Below are 27,423 nucleotides of genomic sequence, written 5' to 3' on the forward strand. Positions count from 1 at the left end.
TTTAATTAAATTATATTATTCAACTGATTATATTTTCTCCCGATTACTTGAAAATACCCTAATAAATACACACACATATCAGGATTTTAGTACATTTAATCCAAATTTAATACACGTAGATTTAAAAATAAAAAAAAAATCAGAAAATTCAAATCTTTCAAAACATAGACGATCGTGTAATGTTTTTGAAAGATTCAGTCATCTAATCAATCGAATTTCAACATAATTTTGTAATCTTGGTTTTTTTGACAACAAAAACTTTCAAGATTAAAGTTAAAAAGGGTTATGTAATGGTTCGTGTTTATATTGAAATAGAAAACGTTAAATTTTAAAAAAGTTATATAAAAGTTCTTGTTAAAAAAAAAATTCAAGATTGTATATTTATAATTTTATTTATAACATCATTATAATTTTTTTAATAAAATATTATATGATAATATATTGTTATGAGTGGTTTTGGTATTTGAAACTGTTTAACAATGTATGACTAATAGATAGACTCCACACTTGTAGACTTGTAGTACCAAAAGGAGAGTACCAAATCAAAAAATATAACTAAAATTTTGGACTACAAATTATACCCATATTGACTTATTATAGTATAGTATAGATATATATACCCATGTTGACTTGGCTTATTATAGTATATGCTAGGGATAATATAGATTTTTTTATCAGCACTTTTTGTGCTTAATGATTATTTATTTCTTCAGTAAATTTTTTAGCTAGATGACTGAAATGAGCATTTTACAAATTTCACGGAAAAAGCGCTCAATTATTAGAAAAAAATAATTATAATCTTGATCGCTCACATTAAAAAGGATACAAAAAATTAGTAATATATTTATGGAATTTGTATTTTGGTAAAAGTATTTTAATTTTTTTAGAAATGCCATTTTTATTTTCTAAAAAAGTATTTTCTTTTATAATATTTGTAATCTTGATTATAATTTAGGAGTTTATTAAGTAAATCTTTCGATTTTCGATTAGACGATAAACTTTTGTAGATGAAGAAATCCTACTTTACTCTCATATGTGTTTTAAATTTTATCAATAACACGTTGAACATTTTAAAAAAAATATTATGTTATTTCATTAGATTAAACAATTAATATTGTGAACTGTATCTTCATTCAATAAATTACTAAAATAACATGACAAATATCTTCCTAAACAACATTATATAATTCTATTTTACATTACAGGGTTGATAATTTTTTTTATCAAAATTCAGTTAACTAATTAATATGGACATTTTTTTTGTGAGATAAATAATATAAACATTGAATATGATAAATATAAGAAAAAATTATAGAAAAGGCCATGTATATCACAGATTGGATTGGAATTGAAATATGATCCTCAGTGCCACTATTCACACTAACAAGATGTTAGATCATGTTGTATTAGGTTTGTAGTGCCACTATTCACACTAACAAGATGTTAGATCATGTTGTATTAGGTTTGTAACGATAAAACGTTATTTGATGTAATATAAGATCATGTTGTATTAGGTTTGTAACGATAAAACGTTATTTGATGTAAGGGTTAATTATCTAGTTGGTCACTGAAGTGGGCTTAATATATCAAGTTGGTCACTGAACTGAAAACGGTATCAAGATGGTCACTAAAGTCACCATAAATATCAAATAAGTACCTTGAAATATGAGTTCAAGCAATAAAAATATTATTTTTAGAGTTTTACACATCATTTTTAAATGTTACCACAACCAACTAAAAGGTTATGATTTCTAGTATATACGATAATATATTAAGATTTTATAAAATTAATTTATCATTTATTTTTTATTATATAGTTATTTTCTTTGTTTAATTAAAAATAAATAATAAATGAACTTGATAAAATCTAAATATATTATCCTAAATATTAGAAATCATAACCTTTTACTTGGTTATGGTAACATTCAAGAATAATGTGTGAAACTCTATAAATAATATTTTTGCTGCTTGAACTCATATTTCGAGGTACTTGTTTGATATTTATGGTGACTTTAGTGACCATTTTGATACCGTTTTTAGTTCAGGGACCAACTTGATACATTAAGTCCACTTCAGTGACCAACTAGATAATAAACCCTTTGATGTAATATAACACTACATGATATAACGTTTATATTTTTTTTTAAAAAAATTACAAACACGGCGTCTATGCTTTTTCTAAAAAGAAATTATGATTACGAAATGATGTAATATTATAAAATGGTATATGAGACCATATTTTCTCGATGTGATCTTTAAGTCATTATTATTTGAAATTATATACATAAGACCAACACTACGAGAAAAAAGAGCTGGTGGGGATTATTAATGGTCTAAACAAAGCGTCAGTCTTATCGAAGACTAAATATCATGTTATTGTCCTGGATTTATGCCCAACTGGCAGCAGTCAGCAGTCAGCAGAGATAAGAGGCAGGGTAGCAAGAATAGGATTATCCATCTGGTGTATAAACTAAAATTATTAACTCAAATGGAGCAACTTCTTTTCTTCCTTTTTTTTGACAATCAAATGGAGCTACTTTAATGGCATGCAATATGTGATAAAGGTACTACTCTAGTACAATGCAATTAACTGATAAAAAGTGGATCAAAGGCGGACTTTAATCACAATGGCCAAACATAATAGCAATTACAATACAAAGTACAGAATCATGTGATGCTTGAATAAGCACTCTGCATTTAGTAAAGTTTTACAACACGGGACATCCTCTCAAAGAAGACGGGGCACATTTTGGTGTTAAACATTAGGATTTCCTTCATCCACTCTGGCGCAATGCTTTCAATGGTGCCCAGTGACAATACACGATACAGCAACTCATCATCTCCTTGTGAATTCTTCATCCATGTTAGACTAAAAGAATAACCTGTACTCAAGGTTAAAGTTATGAAAATGATGAGTTAACAGACCCCAAAGTATATAATAGTTACTAACCATATTAACTCAATATGTGAATTTTAGACCAAGTTTGTAGCCTACTTTTAACACCTGAGTTTTCATTTTACACACATGATGAATACTTATTCTTTGGATAACTGGATTGTATAAAATTAACAAGACCCAGATATAAGCAATTTAAGCAGCTACAAATCAAAGCACCAGTCGTTACTTTTAAAAACAAAAGAATATTAAGTAATTAAAGAAAGCATTCATCCATTAGAAAGATGGTGATGTGTTGCCTATCAAGCTAACAAAGAGAGTTTTTGAGCTGGTTGATTGGTAGTGTGTTCCTTTTCTCAAAGCTAGCCTAGGTTATAACGTAGTCTTTTGGATTTTCTTGCTTGGTTAATACAATTATTACTTATCAAAAAAAAAAATGTAAACTCATCTTTGCAATTACCACTTGACTGATGAACTGCAGAAATACATGTTTCGTCAGCTTTGGTAACAATAGAAACTTTCATGCCAACTAAGCACTCAACAAGCTCTTGAAACATGCAGATGGTAGTACCAGGTACATTTTCTTCACCGCCTAAAGACATGCCTTGTAGGGAATTAGAACTAGAAAAGTAAATGGCATAAAAGTACAAGATTTTGCAGAATTAAAATATACCTGAAAGGCTTGTCTTTTGTTTACAGCATTTTGGCTGGGAAGAAAATAAGTAGTCAGTTTGCAATATATCTTGTTGTTGACAGTATGTAAAATTTGCGATGTACCTGATCACTTTCCAGTAGTTTTTCACTGAACCTGCTTCTTTTGGAGGATCGGTCAGTTGAATTTCCCAAAGCAGCCTGATCAAGTTCCCCAACTCCACACTGTGTATCTATAGTTTCTGTACTAGCTCCAGAGGTACTAAATTTCCTTTTACTTGAAGCCAATTTATCCACCAGATCTGAACCAGCCTGAGACCTCTCAGGTGAACTTGGCTTCTCATGTTTCTCAAACCTGGAAATGCAACATAGTCCCTCCCGCTGTAGACTTTGCAGCCTTTCAATTTCTTGTAGAAGTTCTCTTTCTGAAACAAGTATAGCCATCACAAAATAGCATGGGATTAATTGAAGATACTCTAAATTTTAGAAATATATGAACTGATTATATACTACTTACGCAGGTAGCAGTTTACAATATGTACAGGTCCAACTGTTTGAGATAAAAACAATAAAATACACTAATACACATGATGACAAGCAAATTCTCAGCAAGCATATCAGTAATATAAAGTAAGAAATTTCACATATTTCTCACTGTCCCTTAGACAAACAAGATTCCACACATAAGATGACATAAGTGTATCCTGTACAAAGAATATTTTACAGAACTCGTCCAAGGTTCTAGTTACTAGCAAAGAACGATTGAACTAGGTTTGCTTTCTTCTGAAGGGGCTTCTACTAGTTCAGAGAACACATGAAATTATACTTCAAAACAATTGCTGACACTTTCCAGTTCATTTTGGGCCAAACATTAACTTTTTCAAAATATTGCACTTGGATGTGTATCCATGTTTAACATTTCCAGGCAGCCGTATGGGTCAACCTTCGCCACAGCTGCCTGCCTGTCAGATACAGATATCTTGTTTGTTATAGTTATACTTGATATCATATAGAGTAATAAAATAGGCGGTACATGTCTGTTTTACATATACCTACTGTAGTAGATTGAAAAAAGGACTGGCTGCTTTATTCCTGTTTTCCAGAGAGACCGAATATCATGTACTTCTTTAAACAAAAGATAAAACAAACTCAAATTACAGCATATGCCACGTAAGAATGCTTGTTTGATTAGTCTTGAGGCATACAATATTAATTTGACAAAGAAAATGAATATCCTCCACCATGTACCCGCATATCAACTGACTGTATCTTTCACAAACATATAATATTAGATTCATTTCCAAAGATCTCAAAAAACATTAATAGCAGATAATTAGCTATAAATTCAGGTAGTCAGTAAACTTCACATATCAAAATTTCACCAGAAAGAATCACTACGGTTTTAGATTTTGATCTCTAGTATATTTTGTAAGACATAATAAGAGGCTGCCTTGCTGTTTAATATAAGCAAAAACATGGAGCTTAACTGAAGGAATTCTAAATAGCAATAAATTTTCTGTTAAAGCTCAATAGATATTAAAGTCATGTCAGATTATCCTACTTATACAACGATCAAAAGAATGACATACCTGATTCCAATAAATTGGATATAAAAGGATCACGAGTCCTTTGTCTTCCAAAGGCTAAATTTCTTTCTCCATACGCATTCACTCAGATTATAGCAATGGAGGAAAGATTCTTTTTAGCCCTATGAGTTGGGACCACACCCAAGAACATTTTTCATATGGTAGTCTAATTAGAACCCCAATCAAATTTAATATAGGTAAAGGGTCATTGACAATTCCAAGTTCCACTAAGAAACTTGTAGGTAGAAGTTCATAGAAGTTGACCATATTCATCATCTCGACCATAGTTCTCACCACCCAATCACGTTTAATAGTTAAATCTTCTTTTCAGGTTGGTTTCAACGTTGGCTCTGAAGGCCTTAAATGGCACAAGGTTTGTGACTTTTCATGGCTTGAGCAAAGGTACCGATAGCAAAAACAGTGATATATGATTCTAGTAAATTACTGTTGGCCATATCAAGGTGTTCAGAGAAATAAGCCACTTATCTCACTGTATGTAGCAATTTCTGTAAGCACTCAACTTCCTAATGTTTATCTGCCTCTGTTTAACACATTCAACAATGTTCAACATATACATTAACGGCTTTAAGTATTCCGCCCAACACAAGCCTCTCTATCCTCCCTTTATGAATAAAGCAATTGTATATAGCAAACATTAACTATTTATTAAAGACCTAATATATATCGTTCAAAAAAACCAGCCAGCACTATATTAGAAAAAAGTAACAAGCCCACATATTGTCCAAAACAAAAATGAAAACCTAATTCCATCAAAATGATGGCACTATATTAGTCTCCCCTAATTTAATAGACTGACCGATATCAAAAGATAATCCAAAAAAAGCTAACGAGTTCAACAAGTCCTGCATCGTCATTGACTCAACCCCCACACAGATCAATCCTTCAACATCACTTGACGACTAGCTCCAAATTCAACCCTGTATAGAAATACTTGTGTAAATAGAAGCACCAAGATCTACCCAGCGACCATTACTAGGTGATAAATTAACTTTTAAAAAAAAAGGACTAAAAATCTACCTTTCTTCATGCGCCATGCAGCGAACTCGGGACATTTCTTTTTTACGTGACCGGATTTCTTGCAAAAGAAACAGGTACGACCTTTTTCATTAGTCTTTACATTCTTGGGTTGTGAAATTCCCACTGCAATTTCTCTTTCTTTACTTCTCTTTCGCTTATTGAACTTTGAAATAGTTGAAATATGAGCACTATCAGTCTTCTCACGCTTCGGTCTATGTTCTTCTTGCACACAATGAGAACTAAGCTCATTAACAAGTCCATTTATCTTCTGGAGTCATAACTAATGATAAATGACCATATTGTGCAGGAAGGGATATTGATGTAGGAAAAGTATTATTGAGTAGTGATTAGGGAATGGATGGGTGATTAATACAAAAAAGGCTACTATCCTCAGGATTTCCAACCATGGAAGGGAGAAGAGTTCTTGGATTGCAAGCCATAAAACGAGAAGAATCTTAGTTTAATATCAATAGAAGTCTAAAAATGATAGAAGACTATATTGTTTATAAAATTAGCCCTATATATAGTCATGGTAATAAGCAAACTACTTCTTGATACTAATTTACTACTCTACTGATTAAAGGAAAATTCTCTTTTTGTTACTGCACTATCATAACTAATATAACCTATAATTTTAAATCTAATAATTTATATTAGTTCAAATATCAACATACAATAACTTTTTATATAATTTTATGTTTGCTAGATCCGCATCAGACATGTTGTACCAAATGCACAAGAAAATTAACAATGAAAACAAGCTTTAGTGTCTTGATTTAGAAGTAATGTTCTGCATGATATGCACCCTATTTAGAACTGATGTACTGTGATATGTACCCTGATAATTCACTTTCCTTCATATCTGACATAAAGATGACAAGCTAAAAGATTGCTTGTCCTGCTTTTTGACTTTTCGTTCGTAAAACATATTCGATTTAGTCTAGAAAACCCTTGAAAGATATCTATCATCAAATCATGCTGCCCCTAATGCTACAGGAATGTTGTGCCTTGGGATTTACTAAACTACAACTTTTCTGCTTCTCGGAGTTTGGGTTTTCAATTGGAGGACCAATTGAACAAGATAATTAAGACAACAGCAATGCTTAGTTTTTAGCTAGAAACGTTAACATATAAGTTTGTACTCTCCATAAAGTAAAATGTCAGTACTAAACTTGGTCAAACTCAAAGAACCACCTTCCATTACAGTTATATAGTGGTATGTTGTTCACATTAATAATTAAATATTTTACAAATATCACACATTTGATTCTCCATGGGATTTTTTTCCGTTGGCCATTCAATTGCATTTAATTGGATAAAGAATAAACACGCATCCTATAATATCAAAAGGAATAAATCTATGCAAAAGATGTTACATTGAAAATATTGTGCTTCAATTAAATTAATATTAAGATAGAAGATGGTAAAGTAGAGCAGGTGCCCAAATCCATTTTAATTCTATGGTGGAATTCAGAAAAGGTCTGTAATAAGACATTAGTAAGTCTTAACAAGGTGGAGCAGCGGAGTTTTTGATAGATGATATATATTCCATAAAAATCAAGAATTACACTTAAAAGCCCGCCTTATGATTCCATAGATGCCTTCAGTAAAGAAATTGAATCATATCTCGTATATATAAAAAAGGGTGTGTAGATACTACATACTCAAAATAACAATAACAAAAGAAAATCAAACATGTGGCAACATTATTATATGTAGTTGACTAAATTTTTATAAATTGCACCTACTGCAGTAATACAAATTGAAGGAGATTTACACAAACATTATCATGATTATGATATTCCCAAAAGAAATCATACAATCACAATGAATGAAAAACACATAACCATAAGTCAAATTCCTACAAATATAAATGCACAAAACATATGCATAAACATCAAATTCAACAATCATATACAAAACTATCCATCTTGAGACAATGGTCTGATGCCACTAGGTAGTAAAACTCTATACGCTTATAATATTATATATAGATTTTTCACTCACGTCAAGTTGTCCCAATTATACAGTGACCTTGCACAATAATATTTATTGCATTTGGACATGAAAGAACTATACACATATGGTCTTTCTTTTTATGTATTCCCATTCAACTGAAAGGAATGGTGGAGAAGTAATGATTAGCTTTAGCGACTAAACCTAGTAACATTCTTTATATGGTAATCTAATTAAAACCACAATAAACCTCAGTATGCTAAGTCTTGGGAATTGCACATTACAAATCTCATACTGCATAAGATGTTGTACCTGATTTCCACGCAATGGGTATTATAAATAACCCAACACTATATATCTAGCTGTATAGACATATTCCTTCAATTTTTTTAAGAATGATGTTTGTTGTTTTAGCATTCAGGTTTGTAAAACTGAAATCTCTTCCTGTTCTCTCCTTCCAATAAATTTCTTAGAATTTTCCAGTTTTATCAACCCAAACAAGAATGAGCAACAACATTAGAATTGCCTCGAATCTTAATCCTTCTCGTTTCATTGTTTCAAGCAAAATCAACTCAAGTGTTCAAAGAGTTATATTTTTTTCATTGTTCTGTAAACTAGTAATTCTTGACTACATGCTATGAGTCTTTATCATAAATATCAAATCCTCCAAATAATTTTGTTCCCAAAGAGATGTCATTCTTTAATTCAAAATATACACTTTGTACATTTGCAAGATAATAGTAAAAATAATTGGCAAGGCAGTAATTATTTTGTCTGTATGGCATAAACAGTAACCAGTATTAAAAACATGGGTTTAACAGAGTGATAGGCTAAATTATTGCAGTCACATGCAATCCCCTATATATAGGATGCACCAAAACAAGAAGAACTCAAAAAATTTTATTCCAATAAAATATTTAATTTTAAAGACAAAAACAATCAGTGTATTGCCATCATGTATTCCAATAAAATAGTCAAAATTTGAGGACATCACTATATCCTTACTTTTGTGATTTTCTTCCATCAAAAGCTTCTGATACTCAGCGATTTTATCATCCATGCGAGATCTGCATTAAAGCAATATGGCATCGTAAGATATTATTCTAGATCTTCAAAAAATATCAAGAGCACTTCTCAATTGTTCTTGCCTTGTTGAAGCCAGTTCGCATCTCAAATCATCATTTTCTGCCATAAGTCTGTCATTCTCAATTCTATACTGTTCTAGGAGTTCATCTGAGGCTGCATGACAAAATAATTGTCTTATATGTTTATTCTTGATTGAAACATGCCTGTGCTTAGATGATGAGAATAAACTTAAAAACATTGTAGCTCAATAACCCACGAGAAGATAAATTATAAGCTCAACTAGTCATCCTTCAACTTAGATTGAACTATAAATTAGTTATGCACACAATTGATTTATTTTGAATTGGGGGGAACATATGATAGTGAAATGCTTTGATATTGGGCATACTAAATAATTTGGCTCTTGTATTCTAAAACATGATCTGACATGAATTGCTATAACAAAACATATTCAGATAAAAATAACATTCAAAATGATTCCTCCAATCTATATAACACAAATTGATGTATTGCAATGTTCAGAAGGCAATATCAACGGAGAATTGTAGGCACACCTAAGCATCATGTTCTATGAGGGATTTCAATGCCAGCATGAACTATGCCCACTGTCTTTTCTTTGTCATGTTATCATGTTGTACGACAGAATCAGTTGTCAATTGCTTTTGTGCTATCTTAAGAACATTGTGTTGCTTTTAGCATCCCCACTGTAAACATGATAACCACCAATGACTACCAACAGTAGAATAATCATTATCAGAACGAAATATATTACCCTCATCCTTCTTGAGATGCAAATTATCACCCTATCTATCCTTCTCGACTTTGGACCGGATCTTTTGGTTACTAATTTTAATACAAGGATATTGCAATCTCTCTATTTTGTAAAAAAAAACTAATAAAAGCAGCATTTACTAGATTTGCAAGCCCGTAGGATATAATTTCATTCGGTATCTGAGTCCAATAGAAATTAGGGTTTCATAGTGCTGTATAATACTCTAATCAAAGTAAAATGATGAAAAAACACCTAATATCGTCATGTGATCACTTAAAAACATATGTAAAATTATAACGGTTACCTTTTGTAAAAGCCATGAATTTCTCTTCTTGGTTGCGATTGAGCTCCTCCGTTTCAGTAAATTTCTTAGTCTGCAAACGAAAGGAGAGAAAAGATAATTACATACGAGATAGATAGAGAGAGAGAGGGGGGAGAGAGAGGGAGAGAGAGAGAGAGAGAGGCACAGAGGGGAGAGAGGGGGGAGAGAGAGAGAACCTTGAGATGAGTGTATTTTTCATGGAGCTTGGAGTAAAGCGCTTCCATGGTGAAGTCTGAAAGGAAGATGAAAAGAACAAAAGGGGTAATTCAAGAGATGAAGAAGCAAGTAGAAAGCCCTCAAATCGAACTACTGAAGCGGATGGTAACTTCAATTTTGATTTAAGCCCAGCGGTGAGTGGAGCGCGATACTCTCAATTTCAAATTATTTCGGTTTCTCGCATTCCAAGGCCATAAGTTCTCGTACGGAACACACTTCTTTTCTTAAGTTTCCACTGTTAAAATTTAATTTTTAATATTATTTTGTTAGTATTTTAATATTATTGGATTGGACTTTAATTAAAATATAATAATTGATTGATTTGAAATTTTATTAAAATTTAGTTTATCCAGTATCTTTATATATTTTAAATTGATAGTATAACTGTATAAGTTATAAAGTCAATATCTAAATTCTTTTAAAAAATATATTAACTACTTTTAACTGATGGTAAAAGGACATTTTTTATTTTATTATGTATTATGTATTTGAAAATTATTGAAAGTTAGAATTGAACTTAAATTAGACGAAAATTTGTATGTCCTCCGTCCCGCTGGATAGTATATATTGGGGAACGGGGACGCGGCACGAACTTTAATGCTCATGTAAAATATAGCTGTGTAATCTTTTTTTAAAATTTTCTTTTTTTGAATTAAAGTTTGGATGTAATATTTTGATACAGAAAAATAAAATTTCAAAAATAAGTTACTGGAACTATTTTTTATAAGAGCATTGAAATGCGTGTCGATCAGTTGAAAATAAACGTATAAAATTAAATGGGACAGAGGGAGTAATTCTTAACACTTCTTTCACGAACACATCAGGGAATCTCCCATCATATCTTCCCATCTTCAACCACTTTCATGTTTTTGTGTGTCTAAGGAACACCTTAAAAATTCCTGTGAAATTAAGTTAATAATTTAATATAAAAAAGTATAAATTAGTCAGTAAAACATGATAAAAAAAAATCAATGGATTTTGCGGATATTACAAGTAAAACCTCCTTGATATCATTGTAATTTTATTTTTTTAAATATTAAAATATATTTATTTTTATCACTATTATGAACACATTATGCAATCTACATATAAATTAGAATGTTATATCCCAATTTTTTTAATTCGCTACGTGAAATTCTTATCATGTTGCTGCAAACATCTTTGAAGAATAAAAAAAAATATAACGTAAGCTAGTACAATGCATATATTTCTTCAAAATAAATTTCGAAAACAACCAATTTTTTCGAAATAAACGTAATTGGAATTATTTCTACTTCCCGAGATATAATGACAGACCGAGAAACTCGAATAGAACGAATTGGCGGAGAAGTTTTGTGTTATATATGGTAATCTTTCTAATATACGAATTGAGTCCGAAACTTATTATTTGTGAAAACAAAAAGAAAAGAAGTAGGTTGTCTAATATCGTTCAATCGTCAAATAAAATATTAAAATTATTATTTTACTTGAAAATTTAACATATTTTGTAAGATTATAGTACCAGCTTCTAATGAAATTTTGATATAAATAATTGATGATTGTAAATATTTAACAAGAGCTAACAATTTTTAAATAAATTTAATTACTAATATAGTTCATGCCTCGTGTCGATATATCAATTCCACAAAATTTTATCCAATGATAAAAAAAAAAAAAATTAATTAGTTATGATTTCTTTAGTTATGTTGTAAAAATTGCAGTTCTCAGAGAGAGAACATTTCATCTTACTGCAACCATCTTAATTGTTCAATAGTTGTAGCAACACCTTGTAGAAATTAATTGGTATATACATTGAGGACTCTCTATCACACAGCTTAGTTAATCTCAACTATTGCAACTAACTCCTGCGAAACGAGAGGGAAAAATGGCTGACTATACAAAATTATGAGTTCTTTAAATCCGATAAGGCATTCTTTGTTGTGGCGGATATAACAGCATCTGAAGCATTTGGCAAGTAGTAATATTTTCCTGGGGCACAAAGTGTTTGTTAAGCAAAAATCGCAGAAGTGGAGACATAAATTTACTAAACTTTCAATGGAAACTTTTGCCAACAAACCTTGTGCAACTCTAGCAATCTCTTTTGCAAATCCAGTTGACACGAACTTATTTTCTGTGTCGATCACCAGAAGTGACATTCCTGCTTTGTATATCTTACCTGCCACTTCAAGAATCTCATCCTTTATGGATGCAAGGAAAGAGTCAGAATGGAAATCATAATTCTGAATTAGGCATGCAGAGCCAATGGTTATCCTATCTTTTACAGTTAAATAGATAATTTCATATGCCCACTTCACATCTCATAATCAAATAATAATTTTAAATTATCAATTTTTGTTTTAATCTAAGCGACACTCAAGTCTGCCGTTTTCCTTAAAATTGACATATTTTTACCCCAGATATAAACTAGATCTTCCAGTATAATTTATGTGTTGAGCTTAGAATTTTGGTTGCAAGGTCTACTAATCTTACCTTTAAGTCCGATGCAGATGGTTTAGGTGCATCAGAAGCAGCAGCAGCTTCGGGATCAGTGGATCTTTTTAGTGATATATTAGCTCTTCCATCAGTTATTGCAACAATCATTATCCGCCCAACATCACCACTCTTTTCAGCATTCAACCCTACTCTGACCGCCTAGACAAGACCAATTGCAGAAGGGCGCCAAAGTGCAAAATGAAGTAGCAGTTAATAGAAAAACAGGCTTAAAAGAATAAACTAGAGTCATTATGTTCAGAAATAGTGATGGTACAGTTTAGACAGTGGGACACCTAATAAACAAATCCAAATCCGCATACCGTTGTAAGACCATGAGCTAGAGGAGAACCTCCTCCACATGGAAGTCTCTCAAGACGTTTTCTTGCCATTGAAATTGATCTGGAAGGAGGTAAGAGAACTTCTGCAGAATCTCCTCGAAATGGAATAATGGCAACCTGGTGCATGTTATCATTAGCAGTGTATAGAACAAGAGAAGAAACGAAATATTAGTTAATGAGGTATCTGTATTTTTGTTGAAATGAGTAAATGGAGATACACCATTAGGATGTGATACAAAATCTATATCTGTATTTTAATACATGGAAGGCATTTACTATTTACTTGCACCTGGTGACATTTTCCTTAAAATTTATGCAGAAAAATTAACTTTGAGCAACAATCTACATCTTGATTCCTGAATTTAAGATAACAAGCTGCACACAAGTACATATTAATTCCAAAACTGAACTTGATGAAACAATGTATAAAAATAAATCCCCTTCAGATATGGTTGTATTTTACAGCCGAGTTACTTATCCCATAAATCCTTATTGAGTTATGTATGCATAGAGTTGTCCGTTGTCTTAAGAAGGTTCTCATGATCTTACCTATCCATGGCAGCTTAAGAGTGAAGGTGACACCGATATTATTGAAGCAAACTTCAGAAGTAAGAGTTCAAAGGAAAAGTTTAAAATGAACCTGATCTCTGCTTGTATAACTCTCAGCTAGCAATTTTAGGGCTGCACCCTTTGCATTCTGCATTCGATTGAGTGCCATGCTCCCACTAGCATCAACGACAAATATTACCTGTTGTATAAGATAGAATAACAGATAAAAAAACCAAGAATACGAATACAGTGTCAAGGATGCCTACAGCTGACATATCGTCGGTGTTAAATTTTATCAAAAAGTTTAATATAAACTACTTGTGAGAAATTTGAATTCTACATTAACTGTATTGTCAACTGTAGGATGAAATAAATGCTTACCAGGGCTCCAGCTTTCCGTGCCATTCGTTTAGCTCTCATGTCAGTTTTCTCGACAAAGACTTTCCTAATCTTTTCAGTGTCCATCTCTCTTCGCAATTTCTGGTAAGGCGCAGCTGCTCTAAGAGTTGCATCAACTGCTAACCTTCTTACAGGACCCTGCAAAACCCATAATTTCTTGATCAGAGGGAAAAACACACTAAAGGTTATTAAATGCAAATAAGAAACTTCAGTTTGTCGACCAACTACATGTACCACATTATCAGATAAAATATGTGCTTGAATAGGAAAATTTTCAGTAATATAAACACAGGAAAATTGAAGATTATAGTGTTTTTTCTTCTAATAATTATTTCAAACTTCAGTTTGTTGAGATGAAAGAAAAGAAACAGAGAACCAACTTTTGGAAGCATTGGCTTAATATATCGCCCTCTATCCTCAGAAAATATAACATTTTTTGCTCTCCCAGCTTTTCCTTTGCGTCTCTGTGCTTGCTGTGCGAAGAAGAGAAGTTTCTCATCCACCAGACCACCTTCTGCATCAAATATAAACTCTTCAGGTATTTGATCCTGCTGTTGTTCATTCTCCTCATCTTTCTCGTCCTCATTTTCCTCCTGCTTTCAGAATATAAATGTCAAAGGAAAGCTCATAGCTGTCTTGAAACATTTAATCAGAAGAGAAAAAAAAATAAGCAATGAGTGTATGATGAAGGAACTTCGGAAATGACCCCATCTCCCTCACAACAAATAGACAGTTTATCTTATGAACAAACCTCCTGGTCCTTGTCTTCCTCTTCATTTTGTTCTTCAGAAGAATCTTCTTGACTTTGTGGTGGAGGTGGTGGAGGTGGGGGCTGCTGATTTTGTTCCTCAGGGGGCGTCTCAGAGATGTTTGAACGTGGAAGTATGACCAGTTCAACCTGTGTCATTGACAGTATTTAATGGTTCCAGTATATGACTTTAAACAACACGATACCAATTTAAAGAAGGCGAAACCATGCCTATATAGATCTTTATGAAAATGAAAAGTAAAAGTATCCTGTTATATGTACTCTTATCTTATTAATCATATAAGAGACATCATGGGTATTTTCATTAGTCTTAGTTTAGAGTTTTACCTATCTGATATTCTTAAAAAAATTATATGCCATTTTAGGTAATTATATCGAGTATTACCACAGTACATGAAAGACATTCTTCAAAAATATATGCCACCCATTCTGTTACAACATCACACAAGCTTCTGATCTACGTTCTGCTACACACGCCAGCTTCTATCTAGTATAAAATAAAGTGTAAGGTACATCATACTAAAAAGCATCCTGCATTTGATTGAAAATCCTTCAAATATTGCATTTTTTATTTATAAAAATTTCCTATCTCCACACTCTCTTTCTAGAAATGGCTTATTGTTTCACTCTTTTCCCCTCTGTTCTAAAAGTCGGTGATTAATCACCGATTAATCCCTGTTCCGTAGCTCGCCGAACTGATTAATTATCCGATTAATCATCGATTATTCCGATTAATCCCCGATCAATTCAATTAATCTCCGATTAATCCTTGTTCCATGACTTCACCGATTAAGTCTGATTCCCGCTTTTTACAACACTGCTTTTCCCTGCTCGTTAAATTCCTGACCCAAAATATTATCTCTTATCATACCTCTTCTACCAAATTTTAATGAGTCGAGTTCTATAGATTCATATTCAGTACTTAAAACAATGTCAGTGCATGTTGAAAGAAGCTCATGGAAAGACTTGATTAAGTATCAGTTAATATAAGTATAATAAACAGACAGAATAACCAAGTAGTTGAAGAAGCAAATATCCCTGACTACAAGGCTGTGTGTATATATTTCAACGTGCTTGACTAACAGGACGAAGATTTGAATATAATTCAGGAAACTAACACAGGATGCGCACTGATTGAATACCACCCAAATTCAAGCAGTAGTTAAACTTTTTCGTATCGCCCTAAGCCAGACAGTAGCAGCTACATGCCACACACTTTTATTTATTGTTTAATATATGCCAGAAACAATTTTCTACTAAAAAACAAGATTCTTGAAAGATTATACGTACATTAACTTATTATAATGGGATGAAACTCCCCCCTCCAATAAAATTGATTCCAAGGCTGTTTAGTTCGTACTTATAGCGTTGAGGCTTTCAGTAGTGACCTGATATCTAACAAACAAGTTGAGGTACTATACGGTTCAGGGACGTTGCGATGGTTTAAATGAAGTGATTATAAATCTTTAGGATCAGGGAACAAACAACGAGTGGAAATCCAGTCTTATACAATATAGTGCATAATTCAAATTAATTACATTTGTTTTAAAGTTGAAGATGAGAAAATTGACATATTAAAGGTAAATGGGTCATCCGTCTTGCCGTCTAGGAGTCAGAGAGTAAATCATCTAACAAAACTGCATACAGCATTATTTAACATATAAAAACATTTACTTACAGCTTTCTTTAAGTCTTCCACAATGACTTTCTCGCGCCCTTCAAGAGCAGTTAAGCATTTTGCAACACGGGCAGCATATAGTTCAGCTCTATGACCCTGTAATTAACCATATGTGTTACTATAATTACCAAGCTGACCCTGTAATTAACCAAATGTGTCACTATAATTACCCAAGCCGACAATGCAATGCATTACCGGCCCAAAGCCCACAATGTAAAGCACTGGTCTGCATTTCAGAGGTCGGTCCAAAAGTTAGCATTTTGGCAAAAATTAGTTGCTCACTTGTGCTTGTAAAAACAAGCACACTAAATCTTATCGATGTAGGATGTTACAGTTGTGTAGATCGGATACTCTCATACTTATGTCATAACACTTCATTTCGCAGTGTAGATCGGATAGTGTCATACTTATGTCATACCACTTCATTTCGCATGTTTAGTCACATCCTTTGCATTTTTTGTATAAGTTGGTTTCCTTTTTCTTTTGAAATGATCTTACGCCGAATCTTCGTGTACATGACTGACCTCTAATGTGCATTTTAAAGTCATTCTTATCGTCGGGACAAACTATGTCAAGAATTAAATTAATAAAGCCTCTTTGGTTTTTAAAACCTCAAATGACCTTTTTAATATATTTACATAACCATGCCATGCATTATCCAACACAAGACCTTCCCTATACAATTTCAATTTGGTTTTTTAGTTTAAAGTTAAATCCTCAATATTTTTGCAGCAAATTAGGATTCAGAACTAAAAAAAAAAATAAGGTAGATTTCTGTACAGGACCTGGCAACCTCCTCGGAGGGCTTCCATAACAAGATACTTCAGTTGCTCTCTGCTAATAATAACATCTTTCAAATATTCCCTTGCCAATATAATCTGCAGGAGAATATCATGTTTTCTAATGAAATACTAAAGGATAAAATTATACAAACAAAAAAGAAGTTATACCTTAAACAACTGAAAAGGTTATCCTATTAAGCAATAGTCACTACAGGAATACATGTATATAAACTATGGCTGTGCCCGTTGTATATTGTTCATAAATGCCTTCATAACAATGCATTTATTAGTCAAAAATTACAAATTAGACAAAAAGATAATATATATTAGTCTAATTTGTAATTTTTTTTGCCGTCATTATATTTATCAAGGGAATATTGTATAATAGTGATGATTAGTTTAGAGATTACTACACATCCAAAACACTGTCAAATACAACATCGTATTATACCATTTATACTTGTCTTTAAACTTATAATGTTGCAATGGAAAACCCTAACATCTGGTCCACATGATGTTCATGTTACTGACTTGCTTGTAAACAATTTAGGTAGTTCCGAATATAAAACGAAGTAGCTGACAAATATGAACTTTTAGATTGCTTAGTAGAGGGAATCTTAAATAAAATCTATTTTCCATGTTAGAAGTCGGCAAGCAGTAAATATATTCATGACGGAAATTTTACATGCTGAATGTGCTTTCTGAGTGATTATTCTCAATTCATTTTACAATTACCTGAGTCTTTGCATAGTCTGTCTCTTCTGCCATCATGTTAAACACTTCATTACTACTTTCCTGAAATTCTGTTGCAATACCAACAGCTGCAACGCGGTCTTCAAAACTCATTGGGATATCTGCGCTGCATAATAACGGTGTCAAAGGAACAAGTAAGAAAGAAAGTTATATCATAATTTTCTTTAAAATTACAGGAAGAAATGTATTCGGATCACCGCGTACTATAATAACATATTTCCTTAAAAAAATCATGTGTGTAAGTGAATTTCTAGCTCTATGTTATGCAAATGTTAGTCACAATTATTACCTTAAGTTTATTGCAATACGGTCAAGAAGATGTTCGCGTACAGCACCCTCTTCTGGATTATAAGTTGCAATTAGAAGTGGCTTGCATGGATGGCGAAAGCTGATGCCCTCTCTTTCAACTATATTGACTCCTTCAGTCAACACATTAAGGAGCAAATTACTGATACCCTCGTCCAGAAGATTAATCTCATCAACATACAGAACTCCTCTATGAGCTTCAGCAAGAAGGCCCGGCTGGAAAACAGTTGTCCCTGATTTCACAGACTCCTCTACATCCACAGATCCGATCAGTCTATCTTCTGTGACACCAAGTGGAATCTGTAGCAGAGAATGCAACAGATAACTTTTACATGATATTAAACTGTCACAAATATTAGCACTTCTCCATCACATACCTGTATAAAAGGAGATCTGATTATCTCTGTTTTGACATTTTTATCAGAGTCATATGCCCTATCAGCAAGTCCATCTTCCCACCTTGAAAAATCGTAAGACAAGAAGGATAACTTTAAATGACAGTTTAAGTATCTATATCAACCTCTGAGCTATAAATAATATACTGAAGTCAGTTCATTCAGAATGATGGATATCAACGTGATATAAGAGATTTAGAAATATCTCATCCATAGTGAAGCCTGCAAAGAAACTCATAAAAACATATTATTATTTTCTGCATAGAATATAGATGCTTCAGAAAATAGTTAAATATTTTTGCAGGTGACCTCTGTGTTGATTGGTTGGAAATTGGAACGCAACATTAAGTATAACTAAGGCAATATTTGCATATTAAAAGGTATCATTTGAGTTTATGCCATGGCTAGGCTAGTTTGCAAATTTAGTAGCACTGCTGTAGCTGTAGTATAAGTGTGTAACTGCTTTGGGTACTGTTCAGAAGAACCGACAAACAGACATACAGGAATAAAATGTGACCTTACTCTTCTGGGCAGGCTGGATCAGCATTTGATATTGAGCCAACCACGACCTCAATGGGCGGAAGAATTGCATGCAAGCCACGGGCCATTACTGTTTTGGCTGTTCCTCGCTTACCAGAGATTGCAATCCCTCCTATGTCACGGTCAATAGCCCCGAGTAAAAGAGCAGTTTTAATAGCATCCTGCAGAGAGTTGATTGCATCTATCAGGAGCATATTGATACCCAATGTTGTAAAAACATAACTCTAGATTTCCTGATGTTCCCATATGAAGCAAGATTGACAAATAGACTTATTAAAACCAAAACATATACAGCATAGTGTTCTTCTATGAGTAGTGATGGTTTCTACTTTCCAGCAAGTGAATACAGGAATATCATCCATGATTCCTACTAAATACATTATACAATCCAGCATCCAAAATCTGGCTTACAAATCCTCACATCCACATATAAAAATGATGAGTTGTGTACAACAGTCCACCTCTCTCAACAATTTCCAGCATGGACTTGTACCTCTCACATATATCCAAGTCTTTATAATCCTACTATAACTTAACATCTCTTCCCACCATTTTACTTCAGATGCTAGCTCTTGTTATTTAGAATTCAACTGTTGATTCATGAAGTCGGCTCTTTATTATCTATGAAGTGTGTTTCATTTTCACTGTTTACCCAAATTTCCCTCACCACTCTAATCAGCTTAAACCAATAATTCTCTTGCATAAAAACCTATCGAAAACATATTTCAGGATCCCATTTTCTAAAAAGCATTACCAAATATTTAAGTGACATCAAATTAAATTATTTAAACACCCTTGCTACTTTTTATATGGTAAGTTGTGTTTGGTTGGGGTGAATGAAAACGGAGGGAACTGAATGGAATTTGAACTATAATATAGTTAAATGTTTTAAAATTTCATTCCTTCCACCATTCCATTCCTATAACCCTTAACTAGAACTCAACCTACCATTTTATGCAGGAATGATTCATTCCCTATCATCTCATTTTCTACCCAAATCTCATCATAGAAAACATGCATCCACTCATAATTTTTTATGTCTTCCCTTCTACCCTCAATTATTTCCTTTAGATTTTCATTCATTCCATCCATTCACCCCAACCAAACACAACATAAACCACACATAGAAAAATGGCATGAGGGGTGGTACATAGGTAATGCCTACATGACCAGCTCAAATATACAGACACGGATTCAAAAACGAAACCACATAGCTCCTGTTACCCAAATATGACCCAAATGACTCGTCATCCAAATTCAATTTTTTTAAGCCTATACACACACGAAAGCAACCCAAAACCTGAATCCCCCCCCCCCCCCCCCCTCTCTAATTGTAAACAATACCCCCACAACTCCAGCTCCAACACATTAACAATCACAACCCAAATTCCAAAATCCTACTCATTCACAACTTACAAACCCAAACTTTACTCCATAAAAACACTCAATGCAGTACAATCATGACAATTTACAGACCAACCATAACCCCAATTACATAACAGAGAGTAAAATACAAAGTAGAGACCGAACTTTATCCGTTTTTGTACTTCAGTGATCGTAATTCCAAATTTACAATAGGATGGTCAAACATTGTTTGTATGTTTCAAAGAAAAGTGACCCTTTATCAGCTTTCCTATGAATTAAAACAAATCTGATCACTCAAAAACATACAAGAAACAAAAGAATGACAGTACCTGGCCCACAACAGCAGCTAAAGGAAAGTACTGCCTACCAAAAGAAGCATCTTTTGGTGTAACTATCCCAACAGCGCCATTGTTATTAGCAGCAGCTGAAGATTCAAGCGTGGCTGCAGCAGCTCCACGAATTGTGAGCACCCTGCGTTTGCTGCTAGGCTTGAAAGAGCAAGGAGCGAGAAGAGTTGGGTGTAATACTTTAATGGGTTGCTGAAAAATGGAAGATTGCAGAGAAGAAGGGGAAGGTGAAAGAGCCATTAAAGTGATGAAGTGGGAAAATCTGGAGTAGTTATCAGATTGCATATATTATCCTCTTCTATGCACATGTCATGTGAACAATAATATACTTTACTAGATACGGAGTTTTGTTCAACTGAAACAATTAGTTAAATTTAAATAATTACTACATGAATATACAATTTGATTTTAGTTATTTTTAAATTTTATTTATTTATAATTTATTACACAAAATCTGTTTATATTATCCTATTTTTAATTATGAAATTTGAGGGTTTCGATTGGGACTTTGAAATTCATTCAATTAGAATTTTAAATTATGATTTAAAATGCTATAGTATTCAGTTGGGATTGTTTAAAATTCATTAAAATTTGATGATATTAATAATTGCCGATGGATTTTTTTGGATTTCATAAAATGATGGACTCTGTGGTATTTCTTGGTGCATTTTAAGTTTTTTAAAATTCCACCAAAACATGAGATTTTGAAATATCATGCTGAAATATTAAAGAATCTGTGTCAACTCTACGACATTCTATCAAGAATCCGAATAAAATTAAAATCACATGCTATCCATTAAAATTAATAGATTAAAAACAATCCATACACCCCTTGAGATTTGTAATGTAATATGTTTTAAAAGCAACTTAACACTTTGCTGTGCTTTAATCTTTTCACTTTCATGAGTTGTGTGGAAAAAAATATCCACAAGAAATGCTTAATTTTGTCATCCTGATATTGCTTTCTTTAATTGTTAAAGCATATTCATGCGCTGTATGAAAGATGTCATTAAACATTCAAAAATCACATTCTTAAACTGGGTATATATTACTTTACAATATGTGAACTTAGGAAGAAAAAATTAACTATCAGGCTCAATTCATCTCCTTTGTATTCTTCAGACATCAACCTCGGCCATTCTGAAAAAGATTTGCACACAGTCATTTCATGGAGTTGTTGAACCTGTTTCAACACAGATTTCGCAAACGAACAAGTAGTACTTCTGCATTACAGTTTCAGATCAGCACTGCAGATTGGACATGGTTCATTCACAGGCACCTTCTTGATTCACAATTAATATTACAAGATTTTAGTGAAGAAATCAATCATGGAAGTCTTTTATCCCATCATTATATCTTTACAAGATTTTAACGACAATTAATCTTTGTATTAACTAAATTCACCAATGTCAAATCAGAGATGAGTTTTATAAATGAGTAGCATGAGTCATTTGTCTAACGAATTTATCAGAACCCATAAACACGGAATATGTATTTCTACATGATGGCTTGAAAGTTGAATTTTAGTTCATCAAAAAAGATACTTTAAACAACACAGACAATAGAAATCACCGCAGAGCAAAGACATAGTACCAAGAGTAGTGTCGCAAACCTAATTAGCATTCAGCTTCATGTTATGAAGTTTCTTTTACAAACATAATTTTACTTTTCTGGTGCAAAAAGAAGAAATTAGAGAACTTCATAAAATTGAAACTAAAAAGTTTAACAATTTCACCTTCTACACCTCCAAGCAGAAACTGAGTAAAGTGCTCTATCTTGCCAACAAATAACGACACAGCCATTCTCTTCTTTGATCCGATAGCCATCACAGCTGTAACCTTGTACCAATCTTCTTGCTTGCAACATGCCATAATAGCTCAAAGGCACACTGCCAAATCCTGCAAAATCAAGCCTTTGGATCCATTTTTCAAGTTTTTCGTGTCTTTCCTTCCTACTGGATCCCTCACAAGCTATAATGTTCTTGACTTCCTCTCCGAAAAGAAACTTTTCCAGCTTTAGTCTTTCCATTGATGACCTTGGAAGTGTAGATTCTAAACAGTCGAATAATGCTGCATAAAAGTATAGAGATTCTGATAGTCTCTCCATGAGGCTGGATCCATTGTGATTAGAGTCTTGCTCTGCTACTACCATGACTTTTGGTGACAAGCCCCACAATGCATTGAGAAAACCATCTATTTGAACTGCAGGAGCTGAGGATTGCGGTGAGGAGGATGCTGAGTCGGCACCAGGGCTTTGTCCATTAACCATATCCTTTTGGAGCAAATCACCTAAAGTGCTCTGCTTGATTTGTGAGGCTCTGAGCAAGTTGACTCCATTTGATTTCATTGTAGTTAATGGAGATCTCTTATGAGGCTCATCAACCGGGCATAACAGTGAATGTAATTGGAGAATTGAACTAATTGCTAATGCCTCTCCGGTTTTTACACGTAGCTGTTCAATATCAAGATTGTCTAGCTTACTAACTACAGGGTTAAACTGAAATGGTATATCTAACTTCTCAGCTTCCTCGGTCAATACATGAGCCATTTGGTCCAATACCTCTTTTTGTGGATGAACCCCGGTTATTCTCAAGTGCGGAGGGCCTTCTGGTCGTGCACTCAGATCTTGAAGAAGGGCATGCCATTGCATTGGATATGCTGCATTTAGGTCAATTATATGAACCATTTTCTCCCCTTCCATCGCTTCAATAATAGCTTGATTTGTGACAATAAAAGCCACCTTCAAGAATGGAAAGACCTCAAAAAATATCTTCCGCACAAGAATATCTTCTGAAAACAATGACAGTTTGGTGGAATGAAGGGCCTTGTAAAGACCAGGCCACGCTTTAAGTATCCTATCAGCAAGCGCCTCAGCAAAATATGATGCAATACGTTGCATCGTATCTCCATCAGGCGAAGCAAGGTGGGAGATTTGGTCAAGCGACAAATTAGCATTTTCAAGGCTTCCAGTGGCTACATGAGTTGCACAAGTGAGCAACAAGTGTATCAAATACAGACCCCTATCCTCGGATTTAAGTTCTTTGAGCAATGGATATGGTGATCCAAGGCCAGGAGAGAGTGAAATCATGGGAGAATTCTGAAAAGGCGATGAAGTCACAGACGACGATCCATCATCTTGAAACATCATATTCAACAAGAGCTTCCTATATCGAAAAATATGAATTACTAAAAATTGTCCAACAAGGCTCAATTACCAAAAGAACAATCAATAACCCAATTTTATCAGATTTATTAACCTAAGAAACACTTGGTTTAACCATATGTCCACACATACTTAGGTTAAAGACATACAAGTAGTGTATTTAGATTAAACAGTCAACAATGAACAATGAGAAAGCCTCGACTCAACAAGAACTAAAATACAAACTAGAAAGCACTAAAATACTGTAATGAAAATGCAACCATTGACCAAACAAGATTCAAAGAGCAGTCCAATTCAGGTTAAGACAATAACAAACCTCAAACACAAACATGTAAGGGAATTATAATACTAAAGACTGCAGAGAGCTTACAAAGAATGCCAGAGAAAGTGCTCAAAAACCCATGTGATTTACCTAAGAATATTCACAATTCTCTGATTTAACAAGTGATTAAAGATGTTTATGGGGTTTGTTTAATAAATTAGAGAAGAGCAGTTGGAAGTTGAGTTAAAGTAGATTGAAATCTGAGTCTGAAAGCAAGCTGTTGTAATAAGTTGTGGAGAGGAGAAAGAATGTGTGGAGCTGTTTTTGTCTTTACTGTTTTGGTGTCCTTCCACCTTTCAGAAGAAAACGGAATTACAGAGAAATAGTACCCCACTCAAGCTCTGACAGAATAACAGATACCAGCACCAATTTTCGCTCGGCTCGGTTCAGTTCGGTTCGATCTGGTTTCCTCGATCTAAAATAAAATAACTGTTTTTTTTGACAGAAAATAAAATAACTGTTTACTTAAACACAAAAATTCTATTAAAATTTTATTAATATTATTTTGATAGAGTATTTTAAAAATCTAATAATTTACTAAAAAATCTCCTATTATTCCCCGCTTAATCCTAAAAATAATTTATCAATTTATTGATTATACCCAGATTTGAACAAAAATATTGAATTTATTCAAAAAAATCTCTGCAAAATCCTGTATGAGTAGGTTAACTGATTCCAAATTTTTACCATCATGTTTTGAAACCATAGTGAATAATTCACATCTAATTGATGAGATGCCTGTTAGTGTTAATATATAGGATGAGAAAGGAGTCTTTTAAGTATACCAAATAGATACAAGTATTTGTCATGGCTCAATTTGGATAGGGAATCAGGGGCTGTCACTTGAAGAATAAAGTATTCTCTATCTTTCCACTCGAATCCAAATACACTCTAATAGAGACAAACAAATCCCACCAGTTTTGTCTCCTCATGGACAAAGTTTGAGAATTGCAACAAAATACATTAAACTTTTGTTTTGTTTTTTCCTGCAAAAATAAAAGCCTCTTCAGATTGTCGATATCTGTTTGTATCAGTCGACAGAGGCAATAAATCTTACAGCCATCCAAATCTGATAGGATTTACCCTGCACTCAATTTAAAATGGAACGGTTTAGTATGTGCACATGAACACATGCTAAACACTAAGAGCATCTCCAAGAGGCTCTTTATTTAGGCTCCTAACTTGAGATTTGAGGAGGTTGAGGAAAAATGTTGCTCCAAGAGACTCTTAAGTGGCTCTTAAATCTTAAGAGCCTCTTGTTTCTCTCTCCTCTCTCCTCAAAGTTAAGAGCCACCACATGGCTCTTAACTTATTTTTTTACAATAAAAAAATCTTTCCCTCCAATTCATCTCCATCTTTCACTCTCTTTTGTTGTAGTGGAGCCCAATATATGAATAAAATATTAAATAGAGAAGAGATGTAGAGAGTATTGTTGGAGTTTACACTCTTAACTTTGTTCTAAATTGCTAAGAGCCACATTTTTTATATTATATTTAGGAGCCAACAAGGAGGCTCTTGGAGATGCTCTAAGATTGATGAATTTAGTCTATCTTTATTGGTGTGGTTGTTTTGAATGCATGGGTCCACTATTATTAAAGGATGTAATCCAATCAAAACAAAACAAAACAAACTTATCAATTTTTGTGCTTATTGTGGATCCATGGGTATAGCATAGAAAAACCGACTTAAAATTTAACTTACTTGAAAATGAAAATGACATAGTCGACAACATTTATAAGGAGTGTTTGGATGTACATAGAAAATGAGATATGTATGAGAATGGACGAAAAATGTGTATCCAAGGAGTGGGGTGTGGAAAGAAGATTTACCCATCGTGATTTCTCATATCATAAAATGATAGTGATTTCTCATATCATAAAATGATAGTGATTTCTCATATCATAAAATGATAATCCAAATACTAATATATGAGTTGCAGATTCCGATTTTTGTTAGCCAATTTCATTAATCATGAACCAAACATTTTCATAATATTAATATAAATGGAATTCTATATTCAACTTGTACAAATATACGAGGCATTGGGATGGTGAGTAAGAATCAGAATCGATAATTAGAATGGAAAGTATGAGAGTGGGTATCACAAATAGAGTATAGAGAATGATTTAACATCCAAGTGAGATTGGCATTCTCATGTCATAAAATTGCTAATCCAAATAACAACCCATGATTTTGAAATTCTAGTTTAAGTTAACCAGACTCATCAATCGCACCTTCATGAAGAAACTACAAGAACATATTTGAAATTTATTTGCACAAAAAAGTTTTAAAAGTTAAGTATCTTAAAAAAAATCATTTTTTAAATGAAAGACAAAACTAAAAAAAAATTGTAACAAACATTTTATTCAATTATGTATTTTTTTTAATTTGTCTAAATTAAAATTAAATCTAAATGCGTAAAGGATCATGCCAAATCGTTGATTTTGATTTAAACTGATCGATAATTATGGAGCGCTTAACCCTTTGTTGAAACTCTCTCGCAAGAAGACTCGAACAATCTGGAATATAATATTTATATTATTTTGAGAGATCGAAAGAGGAAGAGAAGTTAGATCTAATCCTGCGCTATACAACTATTAGATTAGAGCAACTCAAAGCATTAGACCTCTCATGTAAAACTGTTTATTTGACACCTACATGACATTTACGCGCCACATTTTAGATAATAAGGTAAAAATTCAACACTCTAATCATTACCCTTT

General features: G+C 33.0%; 3 protein-coding genes across 7 annotated transcripts; all 3 read right to left on the reverse strand.

The window, feature by feature from the left end:
* Nucleotides 1–2,601: 2,601 nt before the first annotated feature.
* Nucleotides 2,602–10,718, reverse strand: LOC108227559 (uncharacterized). Of its 3 annotated transcripts, none has more exons than XM_017402784.2 (8): nucleotides 10,484–10,718; nucleotides 10,290–10,359; nucleotides 9,276–9,366; nucleotides 9,133–9,194; nucleotides 3,674–3,972; nucleotides 3,570–3,603; nucleotides 3,357–3,488; nucleotides 2,602–2,882 (listed from the first exon to the last, which is right to left on the reverse strand). In XM_017402784.2, the coding sequence occupies exons 1-8, from the start codon at nucleotides 10,529–10,531 to the stop codon at nucleotides 2,698–2,700; spliced, it is 921 nt and encodes a 306-aa protein (XP_017258273.1). In that variant the 5' UTR covers nucleotides 10,532–10,718; the 3' UTR covers nucleotides 2,602–2,697. The 3 variants fall into 3 exon arrangements, with proteins under 3 accessions (XP_017258273.1, XP_017258265.1, XP_017258281.1); XM_017402776.2 differs by having other exon boundaries at nucleotides 3,357–3,500; nucleotides 10,484–10,696; XM_017402792.2 differs by lacking the exon at nucleotides 3,357–3,488 and having other exon boundaries at nucleotides 10,484–10,699.
* Nucleotides 10,719–12,175: 1,457 nt separating this feature from the next.
* Nucleotides 12,176–21,538, reverse strand: LOC108226886 (magnesium-chelatase subunit ChlD, chloroplastic). The gene is made up of 15 exons (XM_017401884.2): nucleotides 21,199–21,538; nucleotides 19,487–19,665; nucleotides 18,947–19,028; nucleotides 18,553–18,869; nucleotides 18,246–18,369; nucleotides 17,514–17,606; nucleotides 16,729–16,824; nucleotides 15,033–15,179; nucleotides 14,662–14,874; nucleotides 14,264–14,419; nucleotides 13,974–14,081; nucleotides 13,316–13,450; nucleotides 12,993–13,154; nucleotides 12,580–12,700; nucleotides 12,176–12,491 (listed from the first exon to the last, which is right to left on the reverse strand). Exons 1-15 carry the CDS (start codon nucleotides 21,499–21,501, stop codon nucleotides 12,406–12,408), a joined length of 2,322 nt encoding a protein of 773 aa, XP_017257373.1. The 5' UTR covers nucleotides 21,502–21,538; the 3' UTR covers nucleotides 12,176–12,405.
* Nucleotides 21,539–22,205: 667 nt separating this feature from the next.
* LOC108227221 (scarecrow-like protein 3) lies at nucleotides 22,206–25,068 on the reverse strand. Of its 3 annotated transcripts, none has more exons than XM_017402280.2 (3): nucleotides 24,791–25,068; nucleotides 22,952–24,379; nucleotides 22,206–22,356 (listed from the first exon to the last, which is right to left on the reverse strand). In XM_017402280.2, exons 2-3 carry the CDS (start codon nucleotides 24,361–24,363, stop codon nucleotides 22,335–22,337), a joined length of 1,434 nt encoding a protein of 477 aa, XP_017257769.1. In that variant the 5' UTR covers nucleotides 24,364–24,379; nucleotides 24,791–25,068; the 3' UTR covers nucleotides 22,206–22,334. The 3 variants fall into 3 exon arrangements, with proteins under 3 accessions (XP_017257769.1, XP_017257754.1, XP_017257792.1); XM_017402265.2 differs by having other exon boundaries at nucleotides 24,749–25,067; XM_017402303.2 differs by lacking the exon at nucleotides 22,206–22,356 and having other exon boundaries at nucleotides 22,819–24,379; nucleotides 24,749–25,066.
* Nucleotides 25,069–27,423: the final 2,355 nt, after the last annotated feature.

This window comes from Daucus carota, chromosome 1 (assembly GCF_001625215.2).
Source record: "Daucus carota subsp. sativus chromosome 1, DH1 v3.0, whole genome shotgun sequence".
NCBI lineage: Eukaryota > Viridiplantae > Streptophyta > Magnoliopsida > Apiales > Apiaceae > Daucus > Daucus carota.

Bases quoted from the DNA above. Each gene is read 5' to 3' on its own strand.
- LOC108226886 (XM_017401884.2), bottom strand. From the start codon at position 21,501: ATGCAATCTGATAACTACTCCAGATTTTCCCACTTCATCACTTTAATG. The intron at 18,870-18,946 runs GTATGTGATGGA...TCTCTGCTACAG, and splicing joins TCAGATCTCCTTTTATACAG to ATTCCACTTGGTGTCACAGA. The intron at 14,420-14,661 runs GTTGGTTCTCTG...TGGGTTTTGCAG, and splicing joins TTAAGCCAATGCTTCCAAAA to GGTCCTGTAAGAAGGTTAGC.
- LOC108227221 (XM_017402280.2), bottom strand. From the start codon at position 24,363: ATGATGTTTCAAGATGATGGATCGTCGTCTGTGACTTCATCGCCTTTT. The intron at 22,357-22,951 runs GTGAAATTGTTA...AATCTTTTTCAG, and splicing joins TCTGCTTGGAGGTGTAGAAG to AATGGCCGAGGTTGATGTCT.
- LOC108227559 (XM_017402776.2), bottom strand. From the start codon at position 10,531: ATGGAAGCGCTTTACTCCAAGCTCCATGAAAAATACACTCATCTCAAG. The intron at 10,360-10,483 runs GTTCTCTCTCTC...TTTCGTTTGCAG, and splicing joins AAAAATACACTCATCTCAAG to ACTAAGAAATTTACTGAAAC. The intron at 9,367-10,289 runs GTAACCGTTATA...TTTGTCATGCAG, and splicing joins ATTCATGGCTTTTACAAAAG to CCTCAGATGAACTCCTAGAA.